This window comes from Urtica dioica, chromosome 11, assembly GCF_054948205.1.
Source record: "Urtica dioica subsp. dioica isolate 48M chromosome 11, U.dioica_male_clone48M_v1_H2, whole genome shotgun sequence".
NCBI classification, from domain to species: Eukaryota; Viridiplantae; Streptophyta; class Magnoliopsida; order Rosales; family Urticaceae; genus Urtica; species Urtica dioica.
In genome coordinates this window covers 11299381-11324923 of record NC_142766.1, presented here as the reverse complement: position 1 = coordinate 11324923, position 25543 = coordinate 11299381, and the positions used below count along the sequence as shown (strand labels likewise).

Here is a 25543-nt window from a genome sequence, read left to right as displayed (position 1 = left end):
AATCAATCCAATTGAGGGAAATATTTTTAGATTTGGAGTGGAGTGTTTTACTATTCTTATAGCTGTAATTATACAGATCTAGGAAGGGCAAAATTGGAACTCGCAAATAGTTTTCCTCTATAAATAGAAGGGAAACTCCACCATTTGCAACAACAACAACAACAACAACAAAACAAAAAACAAGAAAACAACAGCCATAGAAAAACAAGAGAGAGGATAAGAACAAGTCTCTATCTTGAATACATAAACATAGAGTTCCGATAAAACCCTTTCTAGAAAGAATCGGTTTCCTCCCTCTTGTCTACAAATATTATCCTTTTTATCTCAGATTATAAACTAAATTATTGTCTTAGCTTGACCCACTAAGAACAAGGATTAAATAGTACGCCGAGCATTTTGGAGAAGTGTTGGTCTGTAGAGTCACAGTAGGGGATAAGTTCAACTCAACGGTCAGATTTGAAGTTAAGATCGTTACTAGCTCTCCGATTTTTGCCGGTTTCGTCATGGACCGGAAAAATCTACGAGCCTTGTGGATACAAGCTAAGTACGAGAATATTGGTGCCTTTTATTTCAAGTGCGGCTTCCTTGGCCATGAAGCTTCCGAATGCTCAAGAATGAAAGAAGTCCGGGTTCGAAAAGAAGGTTTTGATGAGGTGCCGACGTACGGGCCGTGGCTAGATGCTAAGTCCGGTATAGCAAACTGATTCTCCGATATACACAAGATTAGTGCCCCAGTCCACCCTATTGGAGAGCAAGGGATACAAGTGGAGGGCATGCGTGATAGGATCCCCATATCACGCATTTCGAGCGAAGAGAGTGATAGCAGCAGTGGAACAGAAAGCTCTACCCCGAGGAGCCTGCGAGTCATGGTGGAGGGAGGAGCCGACGTTGCGTCTCTTGGGCATGAAGTTGCTGGGGATATACTGCGTACGAGGAAAGAAAGGGGCAACATTTCCCTTTTGGTTTCTGAAAGGAACAAGGCTCAACACGTCCCCGTGGTGTCAGAGGCTTCAGCTTTTATCAACAAACGAGGTAGGTATGAGCTAGGTGGAGAGGTAGGGTCATCTTTTATGGGGAAAAGCAATAGGTCATTGGGCCTGACTTGGGCCCAGCATCTGTTGAAAGCCCGTCTTCAGATTTTTCAAGAGCCCTGACTGGGAAGGCCCAAACCCCAGCTATGGCCCATGAGCAAGAACAGGAACCAAAACGGACGTTTCCACTTATGAAGCCCTTCTCATTTGCTTCTGCGGCCCCTGACTCCAGTGCTCATCCCAGATGCAAAATAAGAAACCAAGGCCAAGTACTGAGGTTGGATTTGCCATGTACCGAAGCTCCGATGACCGGCAAGCGCCAGAGATGCGAACCCCCTTCGGTGTTGTCCTTTGATACGCAAGGAAACAAGGGGTACTTCCCTACCCCTATCCCTCCCATTTTGTTCTTACCCTCTGTTCTTTATAGACTTCAGGATGTGGAAGAGAATGACGATGCAATTTCAACGGCGACCCATATTCGGGAACGGACGGATCGGTTCCGAGAACATGCGGAGCAAGGACACCGAGAGAAATGATAGGCGTAATATGGAACGTCCAAGGGATTGGAAACCCTTGGATGTTGGAAGCCCTACAGTTCCACGTTGCAAAATACTCACTGGACTTTGTGTTCATCTCGGAATCCCTGATCTCGAAAGCCTCGGCTGAGAGAATACTAGTGAGCATGGCGTTTGATGGGTATTTTGTCGCAGACCCTGTAGGGAGGAGTGGAGGTTTGGTACTGTTTTGGAAAAATAAAGTGAATGTGAGTATTGTTTCGTTTACAAGTTCTCACGTGGAGGCTAGAATATGCAATAAACACAGGAAGGAATGGAGGTTCGTTGGATTTTATGGGAACCCGAAGACTTCGCTTCAGAAACATTCATGAGACCTTTTAAAAAGGGTCAGTAACCTCTCAGAGGGTCCTCTGTTATGCGGGTGGGATTTCAATGAGATTTTGCTAGCCAGGGAGAAGAAAGGAGGATGAACAAGGAATCCGGGACAGATCGAGGCTTTCCGACGAGCCTTAGACTAGTGCAACCTGGAAGAATTAGGCGTCTCCGGTGATCGGTTTACTTGGAGACGCAAGTGGCGAGGCAGATTCATATGGGAGCGCCTCGATAGATGTGTTGTCAACGAGGAATGGAAGAAGACTTTTTCGAGAGGTTACGTCCGTCACCTCGACTTATGGGCTTCAGATCACCGACCGTTGCTGCTTTCACTCATGGGAGATAAAAGGGGTCTCTCGGATCTTCACAGGAAACGACCACGGAGTTTTCGGTACGAAGCCGCGTTGAGTGAGGAAGCCGAGTGCCGACTGTTGGTGGAACAGAATTGGTCTCATGACGTTCATGCTGCGCTCCTTATATGCTTGAGAGCCCTTGCGGGCTGGGGAAGACTGAAATATAGCCACATGAAGGAGAACATCGAAAAGCAAAGAGTGATCTTGGAAGCTATCAATAACTCGTTGGTGGAGTTCTGTGAAGTGGCCGCGCACAGAGAGGAGATGAAACTGAACGCCCTCTTAGACAAGGAGGCCTCGTATTGGCGGCAACAGAGTTATATTGCGTGGTTAAAGGACGGTGACCAAAACACGAGTTTTTTTTCACCGGAAGGCGACACAACGGAGGAAGAAAAACAGGTTGGTGGGGCTGATGGATGAGCACAATGTATGGTCAGAGAACCCGGAAAAAATGGAAAAAATCATCGGCCTTTACTTTCAAGGGATTTTTGCGTCTTCCTCCCCGAACCCAGAAGAGATTGACAAGGTGGTCGAGTGTGTGTCCCCGGTGATTTCGGATGGGATAAACGCTAGCCTTCTTCTTGAATTTACGACGGAGGAAGTAAAGGAGGCTATGTTCGATATTGATCCTTTTAAGGCCCCGGGGAAGGACGGTTTCTCGGGAGCTTTTTATCATCAATTTTGGGACGTGGTAGACAGCGACGTGACAGGTTTTTGTCTCGACATTTTGAACAACAATCGGAATATGGGGGAGTTGAATTATACCACCATTGTGTTGATTCCAAAAGGGAAGGAGCAAAAACATATGCGAGATTTTAGGCCGATTAGCCTATGCAATGTCCTTTACAAGACCATAACGAAGTGTATCGCGAATCGCCTCCGAGGAACGATGGGTATATCTATCTCGGAAAATCAAAGCGCATGCGTGGGAGATAGGCAAATTTTCGACAACGTTATGATTGGTTTTGAAGGTATTCACACGATGAGAAGAAGTCGTTTTGGGAACGGTGTTTGTGGAGCTCTTAAGCTTGATATGTCTAAACCTTATGATTGGGTAGAGTGGGACTTCCTCGAGGCTATTATGCTCCGCCTCGGGTATGCTCCAAGATGGGTTGATCTCATAATGAGTTGTGTGCGATCGGTTCAGTTCTCTTTCACCATTAATGGGGAAGTGAATGGGAACATCGTGCCCCGACGGGGTCTTCGCCAAGGTGATCCCCTTTCCCCGTTCATCTTTCTCTTTTGCTCGGAAGGTCTATCCGCGCTTTTCCAGTGGGCGGAGGAGAGGAAAAGCTTGGAGGGAATTAAGTTTGGTTATCTGGGTACGCGTATCTCCCACTTATTCTTCTCCGATGATAGCATCGTGTTCTTCAAAGCTAATACTCCTACGGCCATCTTAGTGAAGGAATGCTTGTTGGCCTATTCTCGGGCGTCGGGCCAAATCGTCAACTTCGAAAAATCGGATGTGTGGTTTGGGAAGGACGTTAAGTGGAGAGAGAGAGAGTTGGGGCTGCCACGATCCTCGGTGTGAAAATCTCTCCGGGCCATGAGAAGTACCTTGGCCTACCTATGACGATGGGACGAAGTTTGGCGGATTTGTTTTGGTTCATCAAGGAGAGGGTTTGGAGTAAGGTTAGGGAGTGGAAGTGTTCCTTTTTCTCTCTGGCCGGTAAAGAGGTAATAATCAAAGCGGTCATACAAGCGATCCCGAGCTATGTGATGCATTGTTTTAAGCTTCCCAAAAGAATTGTTAAAAATCTTCATCAAATGGCCACGGACTTTTGGTGGGGGAGTTGTGAAGAAAAGAGGAAATTGCATTGGGGGAGGTGGGACAAACTTTGTTCTCCTAAGTGTCGTGGAGGTTTGGGTTTTAGGAATCTTGAATGGTTCAATCGGGCCCTTTTGGCGAAGAGCGTGTGGCGTATTATGAGATCTCTAGACTCCCTCGTGGCTCGTGTCTATAAAGCGAGTTATTTCCCTAACTCAAATATTCTTGCGGCTAAAGCTTCTTCTTATGCCTCGAGTATGTGGAGGGGCCTCCTTTGGGGCTGCGAGGTTATCAATCTAGGGACGCGGTGGAGAATCGGTAATGGCGGCGAGGTGGATGCTCGCTCTGGGAAATGGATTTCGAGGCCGGGGGACTTTAGGGTACGTTGCGACTCTAGAATCCCTATGGGCACCCGGGTCGCTGAGTTGAGACACCCAGACGGGAGATGAAATGTGGATCTCATTCAGGAGTGGTGTTCGGAGGAGGACATGGCGGAAATCCTTAAGATCCCGGAGGACAACGTTGGAGGCGAGGATATCTTGTGTTGGCATTTCTCCAACAACAAAGAATATACGGTGAAATCCGGGTATAGGTAGCTCAGCGAACTGGCGAGCGGAGCTGGTCCCTCTAACCCGGACCCTACGGCCAAGTGGCAGGAAGGCATCTGGAAGCTCCGAGTCCCCCCTAAGGTGAGTATTTTCATGTGGAGAACTGCGAGGGAGTGGCTGCCTACCCACGAAAATCTGAGGAGAAGAGGGATCCAAACCGACCCCTGTTGTCCGAGATGTCATTTGGAGGTCGAGACTACTTTCCACGCCCTCTGGAGTTGCAGAGCGATCTCATGTTTGTGGAAGGCGACGGGCTGGTGGGGTGAGCTGAAGAATCGATTCAAAGGAGATATGATTGCCTTTTTTTATGGAGGTCCAGAAGCGTGTCTCAGCAGAGGACTTCGAAGTTTTCGTGACTTTGACGTGGAGCTCGTGGAATTGCCGCAACAACACTATTCACTCGGGTAAGAATCGGAATTTAATCGAGTGTATTAACTGGACTATTCACTTTCTCGAGGAATTTCATCATGCCCATCCACGGCCTGAGAAGTGAGCGAAGCTCCGAGAGAAGAACCGATGGACTCCCTCGCCAAAGGACTTCCTGGCGCTTTATGTCGATGCTGCAGTGGATATCAATGGAGCTAGATGCGGGTTGGGAGGAATTTTGAGAACTGAGGAAGGGCTGGTGAAAGGAGCGTTTAGTTCATCACGCCACAGACCCTACAACCCTTTCATGGCGGAACTCTAGGCGATCCTTCTAGGGCACAAAGTGGCGAGCGAGAGGAATGTCCTAAAAGTCCAGGTTCAGTCAGACTGTGCGTCGGCGGTGGCGTTGATTCAGAATAGTAAGAATTGTACGAACGAAGCGGGATCGGTGTTGGACGTCATCAGGGAGTGGGCCTCGAGGTTCACAGTTTGCTCTTTTATGTTTATTCCTAGATTATGTAATGTTGTGGCTCATGCTTTGGCCAAAGATGCTATTTTGACATACTCCTTTTCTATTTGGGAGGGGGATGTTCCTCTCAAATTTTTTCTCCTTATTATGGCTGATATGCTAGAATGAATGGCCCCGACTTTCTCCAGATTTTCCAAAAAAAATCACACACGCACGTACGCGCGCTCGCGCACACAATATATATATATATATATATATATATATATATATATATATATATGTGACACGTATTTTGACTAAAATACCTCTAACTAATACTTCATATATAATAATAAATTATTTACGTTTCATTAATAAATATCTAATCTTCCAGACACCATACTTTCACAAGTTAAATTTGTCAATGTAAAAACATAAATAACTTCATGCCATAACGTATTGGAAAAATTAAATTATATATGACCTAATTTTATAAAAAATTACATTTTAACAAAATTTCATTTCATTAAAACTAAAATATTTAACCGAGAAATATATTTATTTTATTTTCTTGCGGTAGATTTTTTCTTCTTGGGCCGGTGGTTCGGTAACAGAAGGTTGTGGTGGTGGTGGTTCGGGGTCGTCGAGACTCAATTGTTCAAGGTAAAGTCTCAAAATTCTTGTTCGACTGCCCGAGTTTCAGAAAACCTAGGGTTTGGATTTTATTTTTAATCTCTGAAATTGGTGCATAGCATCCATGATTTGCTCATTTTCCTGATTCTTTTGTGTTGATTGTTCTTCGCTTTATCTTAATCTCTGATAGCTATACATGGAGAGGAAAGAAGTGGTGGTGTCGGCTCTGCAATTCTGTTGCTCCGACGATGTCTCCTCTAATGTTGCCACTGCTGAGAGGTTTTTTTTCTTTTATTTATTTATTTTGATAAATGTTTGTTTTGTGTTTTATTTATCATCATTATTCATTCTGTGCAGGCTTATAAGAGCTGCTCATTCTAAGGGTGCAAATATCATCCTTGTCCAGGTTTACCGAAACTTCTTATAATACATATGTTTCTTAGAATGCAGGAAATCAATAGTGTACAAGTAAGACTGGTGTGTTAGGATTAGGAGTTTCTTAGGTTGATTAATTAATTAAGTTAGCATCCCGTGGGTTCAACTTCAGGTTATGTCCCTATTGCAAAATCATAATTATTAATTTATTTTCAAAGTAGTATCGTCAGCAAAACTATTGCATTTCACATAGAAGAAGAACTAATTATATTCTATAAAAACCATATAGAAGGGTAAACCAGCATAGCTGATTGTTTGAAAAGTGTGGGGTGAGATGTTTCTGTTTGCTTTAACCGCCTGATGAAAGGAGCGATTCGTTACTCTTATTGCTTAGAACATATGCTGTTATGTATTTGAAGATTGAGATTTTCCTTTTCCATGTTTGACAACATTTTCTTTTAATTGATTAGGAGCTTTTCGAGGGATATTACTTCTGTCAGGCACAGAGGGAGGATTTCGTTCAGCGAGCTAAGCCTCACAAGGACCATCCGACGATTCTGCGGTGAAGATGTCGTGCAATTGCTCTGAATCTGTCATGCGAAAGAACCACATTTAGACCCTCCTTTGTGTGCTTTGTAGGATGCAAAAACTTGCGAAAGAGCTCCGCGTAGTGATCCCAGTCAGCTTTTTTGAAGAGGCGAATAATGCTCATTACAATTCGATTGCCATAATTGATGCGGATGGTACGGATCTTGGAATTTACCGAAAATCTCATATTCCTGACGGGCCAGGTAACTAATGTCGAAAATGATTCTTGTTTTTTTTTTTTTTTTTGCTGGTTTTCAACCAGGATGATCACCTACAGGTTATCAAGAAAAGTTCTATTTCAATCCTGGTGACACTGGCTTCAAGGTGATGGTCTCGATTTCTTGCACAGGTCGCTGCTTTTGGTCATAATTTAAGATAATGCGTTTAACATGCACGGATGTCACTGTCAAACAGGTTTTCCAAACGATGTACGCAAAAATTGGAGTTGGTAAGATATACTATTTGCAAAGCGTTTTGGTCATGAACTTTTGACCATTGTCTCGAAAGTCATAGAAGATTAATTTTATTTATGGTCAGATAAGATTAGTTAAAATTATCTCTTTTATTTATTTTTAAACACGTAATTTAAATCCTATGCTAAGCAGGAGTGCTATTTCGGATTTTATCAATAAATGAGAAGTCACATATTTTCACTCATCTTCTTATTTTTGTTTATGTTTATTTATTTTATGATCGGATTAGTTTAAGGCATCTCTGTTATCTCTTTATATGTATTTTGAACTCCTAGTCTTGAGGAGTCTAGTTCTGAGCTAAATAGGAGTATTATTTCCGTTTTTATCAAAGAATGAGAAGTCACATATTTTCTCTCATTCTCTCAGCATTAGAGACAGAGTCAATTATCATAAATGGGATTATTAGCAAAGCAAGGAATATTTTACTTGAAAAAGGAAACTTTTTAGGTATTTTTTTTTTTAGGAGAAAAACTTTTTAGGTATGTAATGTATGAAATGAGTAATAAATTTGCTTCTGAACTCCTGTTCCAGCAATTTGCTGGGACCAGTGGTTTCCAGAGGCAGCTCGCGCTATGGTTCTTCAAGGTGCAGAGATTCTGTTTTACCCTACTGCCATTGGATCGGAACCTCAAGATCAAGGGCTTGATTCTCGCGATCACTGGAAGCGGGTTATGCAAGGCCATGCTGGGGCTAATCTTGTAAGTTTTACAGCTGAAATTCTTATCTGACTACCTGCTGAAAATGACACAAAATGAGTAGGTTAAGCTTGAACCATTGTTTATCACTTGGCTTCTTTTATGTACCTGTTGAAAATGACACAATGGGTAGGTTAAGCTTGAACCATTGTTCGTCACTTGGCTGCTTTTATGTACTTGTTACTAATTGTGCATTCATCTGAATAGGCTAAGGAAAAACCCTGTGAATTTTATGCTGTAAACTCATGAGTCCCTTAATCAGATGATATCATTGTTTTAAAAGGCGTTTTCAAGGGTGCGCCTTGAGGCGAGGCGGTCGTAAAAATCCTCGAGGCTTAAGCTTGGGAAAAAAAAATCGACTTGCGCCTTTTGGTTTTTAGGCATGCGCCTTGAGCGTACGCTCTGAAAATTTTCGCCCAGAAACACATGAAATAGGGCAGTTTTTTTTTTTTTTTTTTTTTTTTTTTTTTTTTTTAAGTAAAAGATTGATAAAACGTAAATTAGGGTTTTTAACACATAACCTGAATCGTAAGTCTAAAACTATTATTTCAGGGTTTTCATTATCTGATATAGATTAGTCTAAAACTGGTCTAAAACGTAGATTAGGGTTTTTTTTTGGGTTTTCATTGTTAAACTAGTATATGAAGGTTAAAACTAAGCATTATCAGTCTAAATTTATTTTGGGATGATTTCAGATTTATACAAAAAAACTAATTTATGCCTATCTTTTGAGGCTTATGCCTCAATACGCCTTGAGGCTTATGCCTCGCCTCAAAAACAGAAATCGCCTCGATTACCATTTACGCCTTTTAAAACCTTGGATGATATAACTTAGTAAGAGAGAAGAGAATAAAGTGTAGCTTATAAATTTGAAGATCTTTAAGTAGCTATCTAAGAATTGAAAGGAGGAAGTGATTGATGGGGAATATGTGTAAGCTTGTGAATATGACAAGAGAGATTAGCAATTGAGCACCTTCAATCACACCAAAAAAGTTGTGGGTTCGAGTTGTGAAAAAAAAAATTCCCTCTAGTAAGATGTCAAAATGAATTTGTGGCGAAGTACGACTCTTGTAAATTGTATTCAGGACGTTGTTATTTTATGTGTCAAAGGAAAATATAAAACTCATTAAGTTGATCTTAATTTAGATCATAAAATTTCATGAATTCAGGTGCCTCTAGTCGCTTCAAACCGCATAGGGAAGGAAACAATCAAGACCGAGCATGGAGATAGCGAGATAACATTTTATGGCAACTCCTTTATAGCAGGTAGTCCATTGTTGAGCTTACTAGTCATCGCAGAGTTCAAAAGCCTTCGCATATCTATTTTATGATCTAAATGTGTCCGTGCGTACTCAAATTCCAGGACCAACCGGGGAAATCGTTGAGGTTGCGAACGATAAAGAGGAAGCTGTTCTCGTGGCCCAATTTGATTTGGAAAAAATTAAATCAAAGAGGCATTGTTGGGGAATATTCCGCGATCGACGCCCCGACCTCTACAAGGTCCTACTTACATTGGATGGCACCAACATTCGGTCCTGATGTCGAGACTGGTATTCTCACGCTATCTGGAGAGAAATAATAAGTCCAAGTTTTTTTTTTTTTTTTTTTTTTCGAATTTATCAATTGTCTTGTCATGTTACGACTGTTTGGAATGGCAAGGATGGGTTTTAGGCTTTGAGAAATGCAATTTCCAAGTCATGTTATTTTCTTGAATTTGCAATGCAATCAATTCCCATGCAATAGTTTTTGCTTGGCGTTTATTGAAAGTGTGAAGCTATCTAGGGGTATGGGTACTCACACCGTTCACTTCTTTCAAAAAAAAAAACCAAAGCCTCAAAATGGGTATCCTAATTCGATGTCGTTTATTTATGGCTAAGCTTTTTGTTGGATTTTGTGAGCCTGAAGAATTGCAATGAAATGAAATGAGAGAGAAATTATAATAATTTCGATGACTTTAGGACAAATTCCGACTGTTGGACAAAATTCCATGTGCTGGCATCACTAGTTTTTAAGTCACTCACTAACAAAGCATCTCTTCAAGTTGTTAACCAACGGCCATTATTTTTGTCTGCGAACTTTCGTGCAGACCAAATTACAAGCACTTAATCACATAGGTTTATCAATATTGTGTGTAGATTTTTCCAAACCATGAATCTTATTCTCCCACCCCATGGAAAAGAAAAAGAAAGTGTTGTAATTTTCTTTTGTATTATGAAGGAAATTTAAATGCATTAATCTAAGTATGGCTTAATGTCCTCTATTTATACGGCAACATCTGACTGGCTAACAAAGGCCGCTTGGTAGATATTCCAAGTACAAAAATATCTGACACAATGGTAGACAACGGACCATTCTTTTCAGCCTTTCGGCTTTCTTTTCAAGCCCTTTATTCAATTCCCAAAAAAAGTGATTTTATCTCCATATAGAAAGAAGTCGCGCCTTTTGAATTTCGAACGATCACATTCAATACACACTTCTTTAGCTAAGAAAAAAAACAGTGTCTTAGCTTTCAATAATTGGTTAGTCCTAAACTTTTGATTTTTCAAGAATCTTACCATTAAAAGGGCCTATGATTACGAAATAGGCTCAGCAATCGTTAGTGCCTGCTTTACCGTGGGACCAAGAAAAATCCGTCCATTTGTTACTGAAATCGATTTTTAGCTGTATTTTCTTCAATACATGTGATTTAGTTTTATTGGGTAAATTTTGTGTGATCTAGAAACGTGACATGTGGAAACACAAAATGGAGAAAGCAGGTCATGAATGTAGCGTCGGTTTCACGTGTCACTATTTGAAAATATTGGCATGTATCGCCTATGGATTAATGTGTAGTTGTTTGTGAAGGATATAGCTATTGTCACAATCTTAATACATTATCTTCATCCCATTGCGATAGAGAGCTAAATCACTTAATTTTCACCTCAACTTTTGATGGATAATAATGTTTTTTTTTTTCCTTCATTTTCTTCTCCCATTCCATGCTCTTCTCCCTTTCAGAAACTCATTCAAAGGGAGGAACGTTGCTCTAAGAAAGTTCAACTAAAAGAAGGATTGGAAGTTATCCTTTATGTTAGACAACATTGAAAATTATCCATTGTAATTATAGAAACATGAAACAAAAAAATAAAATAAAAATCAATAAAGAAGATCTTCTAGATTTAAAAAAAAAAAACATTAATAAGCACTAAATGATTAACTAGAACTGACAATATTCTTTCCTGTATATTATTTCGCAATTTTTTCCCCCTTTTTTCTAACAAGGAAAAAAGGCCCCTCTTGAATTAGGGTGATATATTACAATTAACATGAAAATATATCTCCAACTGATCATCTCATGAGTCATCAGTACGCAATCACAATTTCGTCATCATCATCGTCACCTTCTTCTTCTTTATCATCTTCTTGTATATCGCCATCTTCGGCGATTTCCTCATCAAAGCTTGGCTGAACAAAGTGAAGCTTAAGACGCCCGTCTTCTCTGCATGCATGCAAAAACTCTCTCGTCTGAACCCTAATCTCCTTCAGCACAAACCTACCGTCCTCTCTGTAAGACTCGAAGCAAACCCTAGGCTTCCCCGTCTTGCTCAGGCACGATATCGGCGGCGGAAACCCTTTTCCTCCTCCGACCACCGCTCTCGGCTTCCTTCCCGGGCTCTTCCGATCGATTTCCCTCTCGCCACTATCATTGACCACTTCTAATCTCCTCCATTCTCTGTTGACTATACAATCAGGAGTATCGTGGGCAGTAATAGTAGCGCTATTGGTATCCATGGCCGAGATGTCCTCGACCTCGTCGGAGCTCTCGAACCCTAGCCCTTCGGTGCAGTTCTTGTGGGACCTCGCGGAGGAGTAATTATTGTTGGAGAAGAACGACCCCTTCTCGGCCGGGGTTTGGAGAGGAGAGTTTTCTTTGAAGTGAAGCTCGCCGAAGATTTCGGTGAAGGAAGATGAGTACTGGTCTTGTTTCATGGCTGAAGATGGGTTGCTTTTTATTTGGCTCCATTGTTGCGATAGGGACTCGAGGAATGTTGGGTTTTCTGGAAATGGCTTCTCAAATATGTGTTGAAGGCTTCCACAAGCAGCCATGTTTGGTTTATGATTGAGAGAAGAAGAAGAAGAATTGTAGAGAGAGAGAGACGAGAAGAGGGGTTTTTTTTTTTTTTTTTTTTTTTTTTTTTTTTTTTTACAGCTAGCTAGGTAGTCGTTTGAGGTGTATATATGAGAGAAAGTGGCACGAGATGAGCATGATACATGGAGTTTGAAAAAATCAAACGCTTTGTTTGGTATATATATGTGTCATGTGTGTGTGTGTGTGCATAATATGTGATGTGTCTTCATGCGAAATAATCAATTGGACTCCAAAAAATATGGGATTGGGTGGTTTGAGCTATATAGCTCTATATATTGATTTTGGTGGTTACTATTCCATCCAACTTTTCCTAATATCTTTCATTGTTTGTTACATTCGCAAATTACAATTTAAATTATTTTAAGTAGATTCTAACTCTAGAAAGGACATTTTATTTATTTATTAGCAGGTAATACGATTAACTCTCTTCTCTACATTTGAAACGAAAACCAAAATCTCGTGACAAACTATTCGCTTATAACTTGATAATGATTCGGTGCTCCTAACAATTTCACAATAAGAGACATCAATGACATTTCATTAGAAACGTTTAAAAACACAAAAGCCAATTTGTATAAGCCGATCATGCAATTTTCTGATCGTGCTTTATTCATTATGCATGTTAATTGGCTTAAATTTGGCGATGTACACATTTTTTTTTATGATATATGAAATTTCAATTGCATTATACGTATTTATCTCTTTTAGTGTTCTTCCATTGTATATCATCATTTTTAAACATATTTTTGTATAGAAGAAAGTATAGTTACAAAATAATATGATGACATAGTTTATTTTAATTGAAAGGACACACAAAAACGAGACATACAAGCGCTGTATATATTTAAAAGAAAAATGACACAAATTTGATGTGTGATAATGATGTGAGTTGGGTTGGCCTTTTGATGGGCGAGTGGTGTTTGGGAGTCGAAGAGTTCAGCTTCACAGATGAGCGATCCGAGCGTTAGAGCGACAAAGTCGGCGACAATGAAAAGTTTAGTGTGCCTTTGAAAATTAAAATCAATGTGCTACTATTCGATACTAATTTTGAATATTTTACGACTTGATTTCTTGTCTTTCCTCGTGCTAATGAATTTGGTGTCGATATTTATCAATTATATCTACTTGTTATTAATAAAAACCTCGTGTTATCTTAAAAAATGATGGGATATTATTATTTTCAAAAGAGTGTGACCATAAAAATGGTAATACTAATGTATAATGCATAAAAGACATGACCTATTAGGGTTTCTTCTTCTCTTTTTCCCTCGAAAATAATTTCTTAGTTATACGGATCGATGTGATTTGCAAAATGATTTGAGCCAATAAACTCTACATCGTCGATTTTGACTTTTAAAATTGTTTAGATTAAATGAAGTAGCTGAAGTCGCGAGAAGTCATGACTTCGAATCAGATCCCTACAGCTATAAGAAAAAATCGTTTGGATTTTATATTTTCTTCCTCTTTTTGCTAAACAATAAAAATATACCCCTTGATATTGTAAGTCTAGTGGACCTGGCAAACTTTCCAATTAAAATGGTCTTAAAGGTATATATCGATTTCAATTGATTGAAATTTTGTATACACGCAGTCAAAGAGAATTCTAGAGTGAGGGTATTAGAAGATGCATGATCAGATTTGATTTTTGCGATATTTTTTTATATTTTTATTAAAAGTTTTATAATTAGGATTAGAAAATTAGAAATAAAGTAAGCATTTGAACTTGCAATATCCGAGAGGGTTAGAATTGTGTCCAGTTATAAACAGATACAAGGTGGATACTTGTGACTAAATTTCTGTTCCGATTTAACGACCACTAATTAATTATATTCTCCTCTTTCTTCTTCACATATGTATTAAAAAGAAAAGTCGGGCTTGTGAAAAAAAATTCAAACTTTAGCAGCCTCAAGCAAGTAGGAAATTGATGTAATTACTTTATAAGACGAATATATATGAGCCATACAAACAATTTTGTTTTCTCATGACTTTCTTGGATGTATGCTTGTAGTTTTCAAAGCCAACGATACAAAAAGGAGAATATTCGGATATAGATCCAATATCAATCAAAGAGAATAGGAAAAATGACATAAATACGTTTATTTTTCAGAAATATAGTGCTTGTGCCTTTAGTTTTTTAAATACTAGATTATACCTTAAAACACACGCAAACATTTTTATAGCGTAATTTGATACAAAAAATGACTTTTAAGGCGTAATTAAATAGTAAATAATAACTATTTAAGTGATGCGATAAACGTGATAATTCAAAGGGTACATATGATATTTTCCGTAAGTAGGGTGATCTGACTATCTAGTCAAAGTTTGAATTTAGTAAAATGGTCCAAACTATTCAAAATTGAGGCATATTAGTCAAAATTATAAATAAATAAAATGACTAAATAAGCTTTTTTATTCACTCACGCTCAACAAAACAAATCTCAAAGATACTAACAAAAGTTAGGGTTTCATCGGCAATACCATGGAAGGAGGAGCAACAACAACCAAGCTTCACCGCTGGCTTCCGTGGAACCGCCGTTTCTGCTGCCACGTCGCGTATCGGAGCAGGCAATACAGAAGTCTTCGATTCTGATCTCAACGACGCTTTCATCTTCTGCTTCTTCTCACGACATAGCTGATGTGGCGACTATCCAAAGGTCATCGTCGAAAATCGAAGGCCAACGATCCAAATGTTGTTGTTTCGATCTTTGTCACCATCGTCATCGATTGCCATCGCCATCGATCGCTGTTGATTTATGTCGTCAGTATCGTCGTCAATCGTCATCACCAACACTGTCACGGTTGATCTCTGTCGTTATCGCCGTTTGTTAGATCATCTGTGGCATGATTTAGTTTGACAAAACAATGTCAAATATGTTCAAGTCAAAGCTGCAAGAAGTTGTTCAACTAACCCGGGACGTTAGTCACTTTCCCCAACACGAACAAAACTAAAAACATAATATTTTTAGTTTCGATTTTTTTGGAGATATGATCAAATTTGGATTCTCGATCGATTTAATTTGTGGAGATTATGTTATTGACATCTATAAAACTCCCCTAGGATTTCATTAGGTCGATTGACACTCTTAGGTCAATTCACGCCGACCTTAACCTTGAACCAGTCTCTCTGCTAGGAGATCTTCATCGACAACTAGTTCAAGGAACCTGTTGCTGATGTGCTTTAATTGTACGGAGTTTGTGATTGCACGTTTATGTGTTGATACACTGAGAAGATCTTCGGGAGAGGATCATGCGATCTTCGGGAGGAAGAGTCGCGTGAAAAAAAGAGGGGGTCTCTGGTATGAGGGGATCTCAGATTGCAATCCATTGGAGAAGTCAAAGAAGCTAGGCGTTTGAGATGAAGTCTACAAACCTAAGTCATGTACCTTTGATTATTGAGATATAGTAGATCGTTTTTCACTATCGAACGTATCCATCTTCTTCTACTAGTACTGTTTGATGTTTTTAGACAGGATTAATATTTTCAAAATATTGATTCTAATTTTTGAATGATTTTGTGTGTGTTTTTAAGTTTAGATTAATTAACAATCTTGAAGGCATGATTAAATTTTATGAGCTTCTTATATGTTTGTTATAGAAAGTGAATTAAATAATTTGAAATCATGATTAAATGTTTTGACACTTCGTTGTCTTCTCGTAACAGCATTTTTGCATATTTAGATAGGAGATTCCATAACATGATTTTAGCTAAGTTTTTCTTATAGAAGTCGATTAAATTTTTTGAAGTCAAGATTAAATATTTTGAAAAATCATGTACTTTGTCCGAAAATGCGTTTTTGTAAGAATTTTTTTCTCTATTGTTTGTGTTTTGAAACTGGATTAGCAAAACTGAAAGTATTATTAATTTTTTTGAAATGTTGTTGCCTAGTTTTCGACGATGGAATTAGTTTTGAAATTTTTTGGTATAAAAAGTGGATATAGAATTTTGGACCCTTAGATTAATTTTTCTGAAATCCTAGAAAAACTGGTTCACGAACATAACGACCAGAATTCTAAAAATTAAGAAATTATGATGAAAATATAAATAGACAATTTTGAAATCAATTAATGGACCGAAAATGAGTTTATGAGGTGAAGAAATTGATCAAATTAACGTACGATTCCTTTTTCAAAATAAATAATATGTACCCAAACATGAAAGGTATATTAGTCTTTTTACACTATAAATGGTTATTATGCAATAGCCTACAAATTCTTCGCTATTTTGCTACTGAGTTATTTAATTGGCTACTTCATTCCAAAAAATACTTGTAAGTATATTAGAGCGATTTGCGATAGGGATTATTTAAGAAGTATGACCTCCTAGATAATTTAGGACCAAAATCCAATAAGTCAAAATTAATAAAAAAAAAAAAAATATGAATTTCTTATATGCCTTGGTACAAAAATACAGTCAATGAAATATCATTTTATTTTTCTTTTGTATTTACTTTTTTATTTACTTAATATATTTGCATTTGCTATATTCCCTCATGACTTATTTTTTGTTTGTTTGTGAAGTTAAGAAAATGAACGAATTTTTTTTAGGAAATCTGAAGGAAAAAAATTCGTTGAAAAAATCTGGAAATCGTTTGAAGACTTATTGACATCTTTCTCTTTTTATTGACAAAGATGTCGATAAATTTTCAAACGATTCTGATAAATTCTTTAAAAATTTATTGACATCGTTGTTAATAAATTTTTTGGATGTCAATAAATCTTCAAAGAATTTGTTATGTTGAAGATTTATTGACATCCAAAAAATTTATTGGTAAATATGCCGATAATAAATCTTCAAAGAAATTTCCAAAATCTTTGAAGATTTTATTGAAAAAAAAATGCCAATAAATCTTCAAACGAATTTAAAAAAAATATATCATTAAAATGAAAGAACGACAAAAATGATTAAAAAGACACATACATGAATCAAGTTAATACTTTAATATCCTAAAAAAACAACAATGTTACTGAGTGTGTTTGGCATTGCTTTGCTTTAAAAAAACAATTTTAAATTCAGCTTTTGAACAAAACTGTTTTTTCCAAAAGCTATGAAAATACAGCTTTTCAATTTTCTTCTATATTTTGCAAAAATACTTTTTAAATTTTACTAAAAACTGTATTTATCAAACACTTTAAAACGATTGTGCTTTTAGAAAAACCTAAAAACATGCTTAATAAGCTATAACAAACACAGCCATTGTGTTTGCATTCCCGTCAACCTTTCATATAATTTCCATTTAAATCATCATCAAGACTTGAAAAAATGAACCAAACAATAAAGTTGCAAGACAAAAAATGTGTATGATATATCTAAATATCTAAATAGATAAAATCCAACAAAATACAAAAGTGTCTTTCCATATAGAAACCCAAATAATAAATGCCTTCCATCTTCGTTCCTAATCTTCTTCACGCAAAATCCTTCAAAAAAAAAAATCTTCTTTACGCAAAAAGAATATTCAAATTAAACCTTTCACGAGAATAAAAAACCAAACCCCTTCATTCTAATAAGCTTATATTGTTTGCCGCTCGTTCATTCCCGACCTCATCGGAACCAGCGCCGGAGTTTTCCCACTGTAGTAGAGGTCCGGCGGCGAGGGGAGTTGCAGAAGCGGTCCAGCGTCCATCAACACTTGCATCAACCTTCCGATATCCGCCAGTTTCCTCTTAGCGGCTAGGGTTCGATATGGCTGCAATGTTTTTTTTTTTTTTTTTTTTTGCGATTTGGTTTATCGAGAGTGGGTGGGTTTTTTTTTAAATTGAGCTGAGGGTTTAATGAGGAGAGAGATGCAGTGAAGTTAATAAAAGATGATTAGAGCATCTTTAATTGTTTCTTTGCTTAACAATTGTAGGGATTTGTTTGTAAATATCAAAAATATTTAACTAGTTGCTTAACCATTGTTTTGGATATTGACTATTGATTTAGCTAAGCAAATCTAAGCAGATTGGCTCTATTAAGCTAGTTGCTTAACTATTTAGTTTTAGAAAAATCTATGTGACAAATAGAACTAATACATTTAGCTAAACTATTAAAGATGCTCTGAATGAAAATAAAAGAGGATAAAAACGTAATTACACAAAATGATAAGTCATAGTTTTTTATTGACAAAAAATTAGGAAAATAGTCAACTTAAACGTTTGACATTGTTAAATAGCCAACGTTTGATAAATCTTAGGTAAATAGTCGTAAATAACGACGTAACCTAATATATAGAAATGCATATTTATCTAAAATTTATGTCTGTAAATACATGAAAATTGTTATTTACCTAATATTTATCAAACGTTCGCTATTTAACAATATCAAACATTTAAGTTGGCTATTTTTCCTAATGGACCATTTTATTAAAGGAAAAATTGTACAAAATAGTCATTTGAAACTTATTGATTAGCAAAATAATCAAAGTTTCAACTTTTTCAGCAAAGTAACCAAATTTACGTTTTTAAAAAAAAAATTTGACAGCTAAGATTAAATTTTTTGACGATTATTATAAATAATTTATCACTTTCAAAAAAATTAATTTTGGGGTCAAAAAAAATTTCGAAACCAGATTACAGCACATTTTAACTATTTTACTAAATTAATACAAATTTTGATTATTTTGCAAATTCATAATTTTAAATTGACTATTTAGCTACATCACCCCTTATTAAAATAGATTTATCATATCTACGATATCATACTTTGGAATAATTCTTTGTGATATGATGTCAAACCGGTTGGATGATTATGGCAACAAAAGGTATATAATTGATTTGTTTTTGGGTATCTTCACTCAAATCCAAATCATAGTTGGATAATCCCTTACATACATTTATTTACTAACAAACGACGCAATCCGTGCATTCCACTCCGTATGTTGTTGGTGCTTGGCATTTAACTTGCTGGCAAATCCAGCCACGTCATACATATATCAACGTTAGACAATCAATCTGTAATTACATTAAAAATGGTACTACTGTCATTCGGGTTGATATACGCATGTAAAAATTGGAAAACATTACCCAACAAGTTTCGAATTCATAAACAGCAAATCCTGATCTCTTAAGTATAAAAAAGATACTGTTTTTATTTCCTCAGAAAAAAAAAACGAGTGAAACCTGTGAACGCTTTAAAACTCACATATAGGTATAGTGATACATTCGTATTAATATGGCGACAAATAACATACTTAGTGTAAGTGAAGATATATTACAGACTGATCAGTCAATTAGAGAAGCTTTAAACTCGCTACACTTTTAACGAAATGCTGAAAAGCAAACAAAAGAAAGAAACAACAGTAATGAGACTCAAATGTTAGCTGAGTTTTATAGAGAAGAGAGAGAGCGAGTACATAGTTTTATCCATTAACAACAACAACGCATAAGAGCGTGTTGAAGCAATAAACCACTCACAAAAGCAACAAATTACAACAACAAATTCACAAACTCGCATGTCCAATCAGGCAATCACCGCCAGGCCTCGATGAGCTCCATCCGCGACTCGACACGGCTCAGTTTGCTGATTCCCTTTGCTTTCTGACCAATCATCATCACCGCCTCGTGTTTCGCGATCCCCTTTTTCAGACTCGACCCGCTCGCCTTGCTCTTCCCGATATCGACTCTCTCCTCTTCATCATCGGCGGCTACGTTTCTCTGGTCTCTCAAGCTGGGCATCGCCTCACAGGTCGCCGCCGGCTCTTCGCTGTCTTGTTCGGCACAAGCGGTCTGAGAAGGGCTCTCGTGGCCGTTCTCGTCAGAAGGCTCCAACCTCCGAGCGGGACACGGCTCTACGACCCCATCTTCCCTCTCCTTCAGAGTCTTCAAGATGAGAGTCTTCAGGAAGTTCATCACTTGGACCGCGTACATCAACGCCGTCAGCGGATCTGCCATCTGCAACGTTGTTGTTTCTCCGATCGAGAATCAGACACGCACACACACACACCCACACAAAAGTCCATCATCATTCGCTCACCTGAGTCATGTTTGGAGCGAAAACCATGGCGATGTTGCGAGCGTTCATCTTGTTGAGGTCCTCGTGTTGGACCACGTCGGCCATGAGGTTGATGGCCCAGTCAAGCAGAGCCGCCTCCGTCGGAGGAAGAAGCCCGACCAGCGCCGAGCACTCCTCCTCCGTCTGGCTTTGGATTACCTGCTCCGGCTCTAAACTGTCTAGAATCCCGTTCGGGAGTTCCCTAAACCAAGCCTGTTTCGCCACACAATCATTCAGTCAACTTTTCCTACCATAACCATTCAGCACCATATACTGGAAGCAGAGGACTTGGAATTGGGTTTTTACTACATTCGCTCAGAAGTAAAACAAAGTAAATATATATATATATATATATATATATATATATATATATATATATATATATTGCAGGTCTGGGCTTCTACGGCGCGACTAGAGAAAATCAAAATGTATTTTACCACTACAACCGATACGAAGCTAATCATGAGAGTCCAGTTGTGCCAAAATATTCTACGCATTTACCTTGATAAGTCCTGCCAAACAATGCACCTCTATGCCATCTGGTATAACTCCTCCGTTTAACTGGTTACGAACGAACTCCTCTTGGCTGTTTTCTGCATTGATTCTGAAGATCCCTTCTGCCTAAAAACATAAGATACATCATCAAGATTTCCGTGTTCTTGGCCAAAAGGAAAAAAAAAATAACACAGTGATTACATAGGCATCAGATATTACGCAAAGTTGAGAAACAAGAAATCAAGTGAAGATGCATACCCGTAAGCCTCCTTGAGCATATAAGTGGCGTTGCATCATTAAGAGAATCGTTGGCACACTATTCCCTCTAGCGTCATAAGATAACTGCATGGACTCTGTTGAAACTCCAAACACAGTTGTGCTACAAAAGAAAAAAAAAATACGAGTCAAAGAGCAAACAATTACTCCAAATAAAACCAGTAAACATGCGATATTATAGCCTCGTGTGTCTCGACAATGATTTACCATTTCTGACTTTTATAAATAAGAGATATCCTTTCGGTAACGGAGAATCAAATTTCAATGCAGATATAAGATAACATATAATCATGCAAACATGGCAACACGGACATCACCCAACTTCCATAGGTGAATTAATAGAGAAACGTTACAAAGGTATGTGGTTTCGAGACACGCCGCCAGAGGAAACTGCCTAATCCTTTCCCTCTCAGTAATTCTTAGCATAACAAATCACTTCCCATCATCTAAAAATATCCAGCTAACTCTTTCCTTTCTCTTCACTAAAACTAAATGTGGAACAATGTGTAACTCGCGGTAACAAAAACCCCAACAAGATCAACCACACTTAATAATACTTTCCAAATTACAAAACTGCAGAATTCGCCTCCCAAATCAAATCCAAAATTATGAAATAAAAAAAATACTCACAATCAGCATTTAACTTGTAACAGGAGACGAAGAAAAAAAAACGGTAACAAATAAACGGCACAAGTTATAATCCGATCAACGTGAACAAGCCAACGCAACTAGAGACTTACACCCAACAGTTTTCGATTCCAAGAAACTTTCAAGCCAACGGAATCTCGCAGACATCAAAAGAGCAACCATGCAAAACCCATTAAAAACTTTTTTTGCAACTTCAGGCAAAACGCAATGAAACAGAAAACCAGAACCCCTCCGATCTAAATCGGAAAAGTCCCTAGTTTTAAGAAATTTCAAACGCAACCAACACTCATACAAAGAACTCGACGATGCAATACCCACATTCACAATGAAATACTAAAACAAAATTTGGCAACCCTAAACAAACAAACAGAACCACAACAATGCTGTTTCTTAAAACGAAATTCCTAAACTTAACAGCCAACAGCCTAAACAAAGAGAAATTCCAGACTCTAAAAGAGCTACCAAAAAGCACGACATTACGGAACCCACATTTCAACAAAGAAACCCTAGAAAGGTTTGGCGGTAATGTATACCTAGCGCTGGGAGGCCTTCTAGGAACTTCGGGCTCGAACTCGTCAGGCAGACCTAAGAAGCCATTGAACCTGTCGAAGGTGACGTGAGCCACGTGGCGGACATCGGTTGGCCAGCCGATCTCCATGGAAGAGCAGAGTTCTCCTCTGCGCTCCGTCTTGCAGGCAACGAGGGATTTCCTGAAGAGAGTCACCAGAAGAGCCAAGAGAGACAGCTGTTGCTGGTCTCTGTTTCTCTGCCTCTCACTCTCTTCTTCTTCTTCTTCCTCTTCTTCTTCTTCTTCTTCTTCTTCTTCTTCTTCTTCTCTTCTGAATCCTCTCTCGAAAGATGGCGACGAAGAAGAAGAGGAAGAGTTGTTGTTGGAGCTTCTCTGTCTCGTGGGTCTCGTTGTTGGTGAAGAAGACGCAGAGAAATGGGACGGCGAAAGAAGGACCTCTGTCATGGCCGGCTATGTATTTCTTTCTTTAAAATACCTTTCTTTTTTTCTTAAACAAACAAAAATGAATTGAATATTCCGAGAGAAAGATTCAGCGCAAGAGTTTGTTGGACTTCAATCCCGGTTTAACCAAACGAAGGTTGAAAGACTCGTTCTTTGTTCTTCTTGTTCGCTTCTTTCGATTCTTCTAACAGTAGAGAGAGAGAGATAGAGAGAGAGAGTTGGTTGGTTGTATTTGTTTGTTTGGGTAACGAGACGTGAGAATCATTAACTCAACGATGGCTAACTGCTTTTTATTTATTTATTATTACCAATCTTTATTTTACGACTTGCATACTAATAATAATCAATAATGAAAAATGTTACTACAGTACATCACTTGTAATTTTATAATGATTGTCGCATTAATGATGAATGGGATGCCAAGTTTATTTTTACCAAACGTAATTATTTGTTTTTATAAGCGTAATGATGATACATTACTTAAAAATAGTGTGCTATTTTAAATGTGAAAGAGAGAGAGAGAGACTATATATAAGTTGAGAATTTTGATTCTTTTCTTCCTTTTTTCTCCTTCAGAAGCTTTAAGCATAACAGGGAGATATTTTGTGATATATGTCTACCGTCTACTATATCGTGATGTATTGGGATTATATTATTTATACGAGATACGAATCTCTTTGCAGGATTTAGAGTTCTTCCACATAACAGGGAGATATTAAAAAAATTATATGAAGCTCGGAGAATAATAGAGCTAAATTATATAACATGGAGCTCTCCTCGCATGAAATTCATTAATTTTTTATTTTTGTTTTTTACAGAAAATTACACAAATAATCTTTGTCATGAATGTCCATGTGTAGCCTCTCCTTCATTGAGGCTTTTCCAAGAGGGGTAGCCGGTATTGTTGCCAATGATTTTAAGTTTCACACTCGACGAAATCCCGAAGCTCAGGTATTCTACTCCGTTGGGAGATCCCGGAAACGCTTTGTTCCAACTCCAACAGAATACTCAAACGAGTTTAATTTTTTCGTATTGGCGGCTCTTGGCGCCGCCACTATTCCTGACGGAGTGGACTATGTTGATGAGTTGGTACTGACCGTCCTCTCAACTATCCCAAATTAACATTTTTTTCTCGACGACGGCTCTTTAGTTGTGATTGGTACTTGATCGTGTTTATGGATTTAACTCTTAGTATTTATTTATATCTTTTGTCGAGGTGTCTTGTTTAGATTGGATTGCACTTACGTTATTTAAGTTTTGATGTATTGTCCACTGTTACTTGGTGATTGAAGATTTAGAATTCTTTTGGGTTAAGAGTTCGAGTTCTCTATTGGAATTTTGGCAGTATGTGCACTCGAACATTTTTCTCAACTATTGGTGATCTGCGAATGTGTTGGTTCATTTATGAACTTCTAATGGTATCTTGGAAGAGCTCAATGAGTTGACTATGTTGGTGAGTTGGTATTGTCATCTTCCCGATATTTTAGGATTGTATTATTCAAAGTTTAGTGTAACTTATTTTGTGTCGGTCAGAAGCTCACACATGATATATTTTTATATGATGCTAAATATGAATTTTTACGGTCTTAAAAGTCTAATCTTTTGATGTTATAAGATGTATAATATTTATCATTTTGAGTTTTATGCTCTTTTTAGAAAAAGATATTGCCTCAGAGGTTTTATATAAAATTTGAAAAAAAAAAAAAAAAACACAGTTAAATAACTTTGTACATAGTTGCGTGTTTTCTTATGAAACCGAACGTCTTAATTGATATCTATTGCTAGGCTGTTTTAGATTTTATTTACTTTTGTAATTGTTTTGATGTAGCACACTAACTCTTCTATTATATTGTAATGACCAGATTAAGAACGTGGGACTCACCATTATCTTTGGGTGTTAATTTAGCACATTAACTCGACGAATCCAATGTTTGGTACAATGAAAATGAGAAAGGAAATAAAAATTAAATTAGAATGTTAATGCAGTCAAATCCATTAATTGCAACCATGATAATGAAATTTAGAATATTACTTTGTAGTTCTTTATTTGGGTTGTAATCACACGACGAATCCAATGTTTGTTAGAATGAAAAATGAAATATATATATATATATATATATATATATATATATATATATATCATGCTAGAAGATAAAAGTTTAGGGGATATGAAAAGAAAAAAAATGGTGTACAACTCATCATTTTCCTTCTTGAAAAAAAGAGAGTGTAAGTTGATTAAAAATAAGAGATGTAAGTAATTAGACCACTTTAAACATGTGATTTTGGATCTAGCCTATGTTTGACAACTTTTAGGGATATAGCCAAATGACTTATGTGGCAATAATTAAGGTCTGATTTGCCCTTATTTATAAACAAATTCGTCACTTTTCTCTCTCATGTTTTTTTCAAATATTTTTTTTTGCATCAAAACTTTAAAAATTCGTATCTTTCTCATACGAACTCGAAATTGAGTGATTTCAGATCCAACAAATTCGTGGCGTCGGGATCTTCAAAAATAGACCCATTGTGTTTGATGAAAAATTATGTTCAATGCATCATAGTTACGTTTCCATTTATTTTTTTTTTATAATTTCAACAATTTCCAATTATTTCCATATTTAAGGTAGTAACGTAATTTTTCTACATCTATGGTATTAAACATGATTTTTCATCAAACACAATGGATCTATTTTTTAATATCTCGGCGTCACGAATCCGTAGGATTTGGAATCACTCAATTTCGAGTTCATATGAGATAGATATGGTTTTTTGAAGTTTTTATGTAAAAAAAGTATAGGAAAAAAGTAGGAGAGAGAAAATTATGAATTTGT

At 37.6% G+C, this 25543-nt stretch overlaps 4 protein-coding genes across 4 annotated transcripts; 2 read left to right on the top strand and 2 right to left on the bottom strand.

Moving 5' to 3' along the window:
• The first annotated feature begins 2253 nt into the window (after positions 1-2253).
• Positions 2254-2691, top strand: LOC149381210 (uncharacterized). Its single transcript, XM_089601317.1, has one exon. It carries the CDS (start codon positions 2254-2256, stop codon positions 2689-2691), a length of 438 nt encoding a protein of 145 aa, XP_089457443.1.
• A 3306-nt stretch (positions 2692-5997) lies between these two features.
• Positions 5998-9991, top strand: LOC149381209 (N-carbamoylputrescine amidase). Its single transcript, XM_089601954.1, has 10 exons — positions 5998-6124; positions 6285-6373; positions 6452-6500; positions 6940-7031; positions 7109-7260; positions 7335-7381; positions 7472-7505; positions 8062-8228; positions 9395-9491; positions 9589-9991. The coding sequence occupies exons 2-10, from the start codon at positions 6291-6293 to the stop codon at positions 9762-9764; spliced, it is 897 nt and encodes a 298-aa protein (XP_089458080.1). The 5' UTR covers positions 5998-6124; positions 6285-6290; the 3' UTR covers positions 9765-9991.
• A 1576-nt stretch (positions 9992-11567) lies between these two features.
• Positions 11568-12311, bottom strand: LOC149381208 (protein FAF-like, chloroplastic). The gene has a single exon (XM_089601316.1). It carries the CDS (start codon positions 12309-12311, stop codon positions 11568-11570), a length of 744 nt encoding a protein of 247 aa, XP_089457442.1.
• A 7146-nt stretch (positions 12312-19457) lies between these two features.
• Positions 19458-22977, bottom strand: LOC149381207 (Rho GTPase activating protein with PAK-box/P21-Rho-binding domain-containing protein). The gene is made up of 5 exons (XM_089630426.1): positions 22276-22977; positions 21077-21197; positions 20825-20944; positions 20306-20536; positions 19458-20223 (listed from the first exon to the last, which is right to left on the bottom strand). The coding sequence occupies exons 1-5, from the start codon at positions 22713-22715 to the stop codon at positions 19801-19803; spliced, it is 1335 nt and encodes a 444-aa protein (XP_089486552.1). The 5' UTR covers positions 22716-22977; the 3' UTR covers positions 19458-19800.
• Between the last annotated feature and the right edge of the window lie 2566 nt (positions 22978-25543).

Bases quoted from the DNA above. Each gene is read 5' to 3' on its own strand.
- LOC149381209 (XM_089601954.1), top strand. From the start codon at position 6,291: ATGGAGAGGAAAGAAGTGGTGGTGTCGGCTCTGCAATTCTGTTGCTCC. The intron at 7,032-7,108 runs GTGAAGATGTCG...TGTGCTTTGTAG, and splicing joins GACCATCCGACGATTCTGCG to GATGCAAAAACTTGCGAAAG. The intron at 7,261-7,334 runs GTAACTAATGTC...GATCACCTACAG, and splicing joins TCATATTCCTGACGGGCCAG to GTTATCAAGAAAAGTTCTAT.
- LOC149381210 (XM_089601317.1), top strand. From the start codon at position 2,254: ATGGGAGATAAAAGGGGTCTCTCGGATCTTCACAGGAAACGACCACGG.
- LOC149381207 (XM_089630426.1), bottom strand. From the start codon at position 22,715: ATGACAGAGGTCCTTCTTTCGCCGTCCCATTTCTCTGCGTCTTCTTCA. The intron at 21,198-22,275 runs GTATACATTACC...TTTCTTTTGTAG, and splicing joins AGAAGGCCTCCCAGCGCTAG to CACAACTGTGTTTGGAGTTT. The intron at 20,537-20,824 runs GTAAATGCGTAG...GTGGCGAAACAG, and splicing joins GTTTGGCAGGACTTATCAAG to GCTTGGTTTAGGGAACTCCC.
- LOC149381208 (XM_089601316.1), bottom strand. From the start codon at position 12,311: ATGGCTGCTTGTGGAAGCCTTCAACACATATTTGAGAAGCCATTTCCA.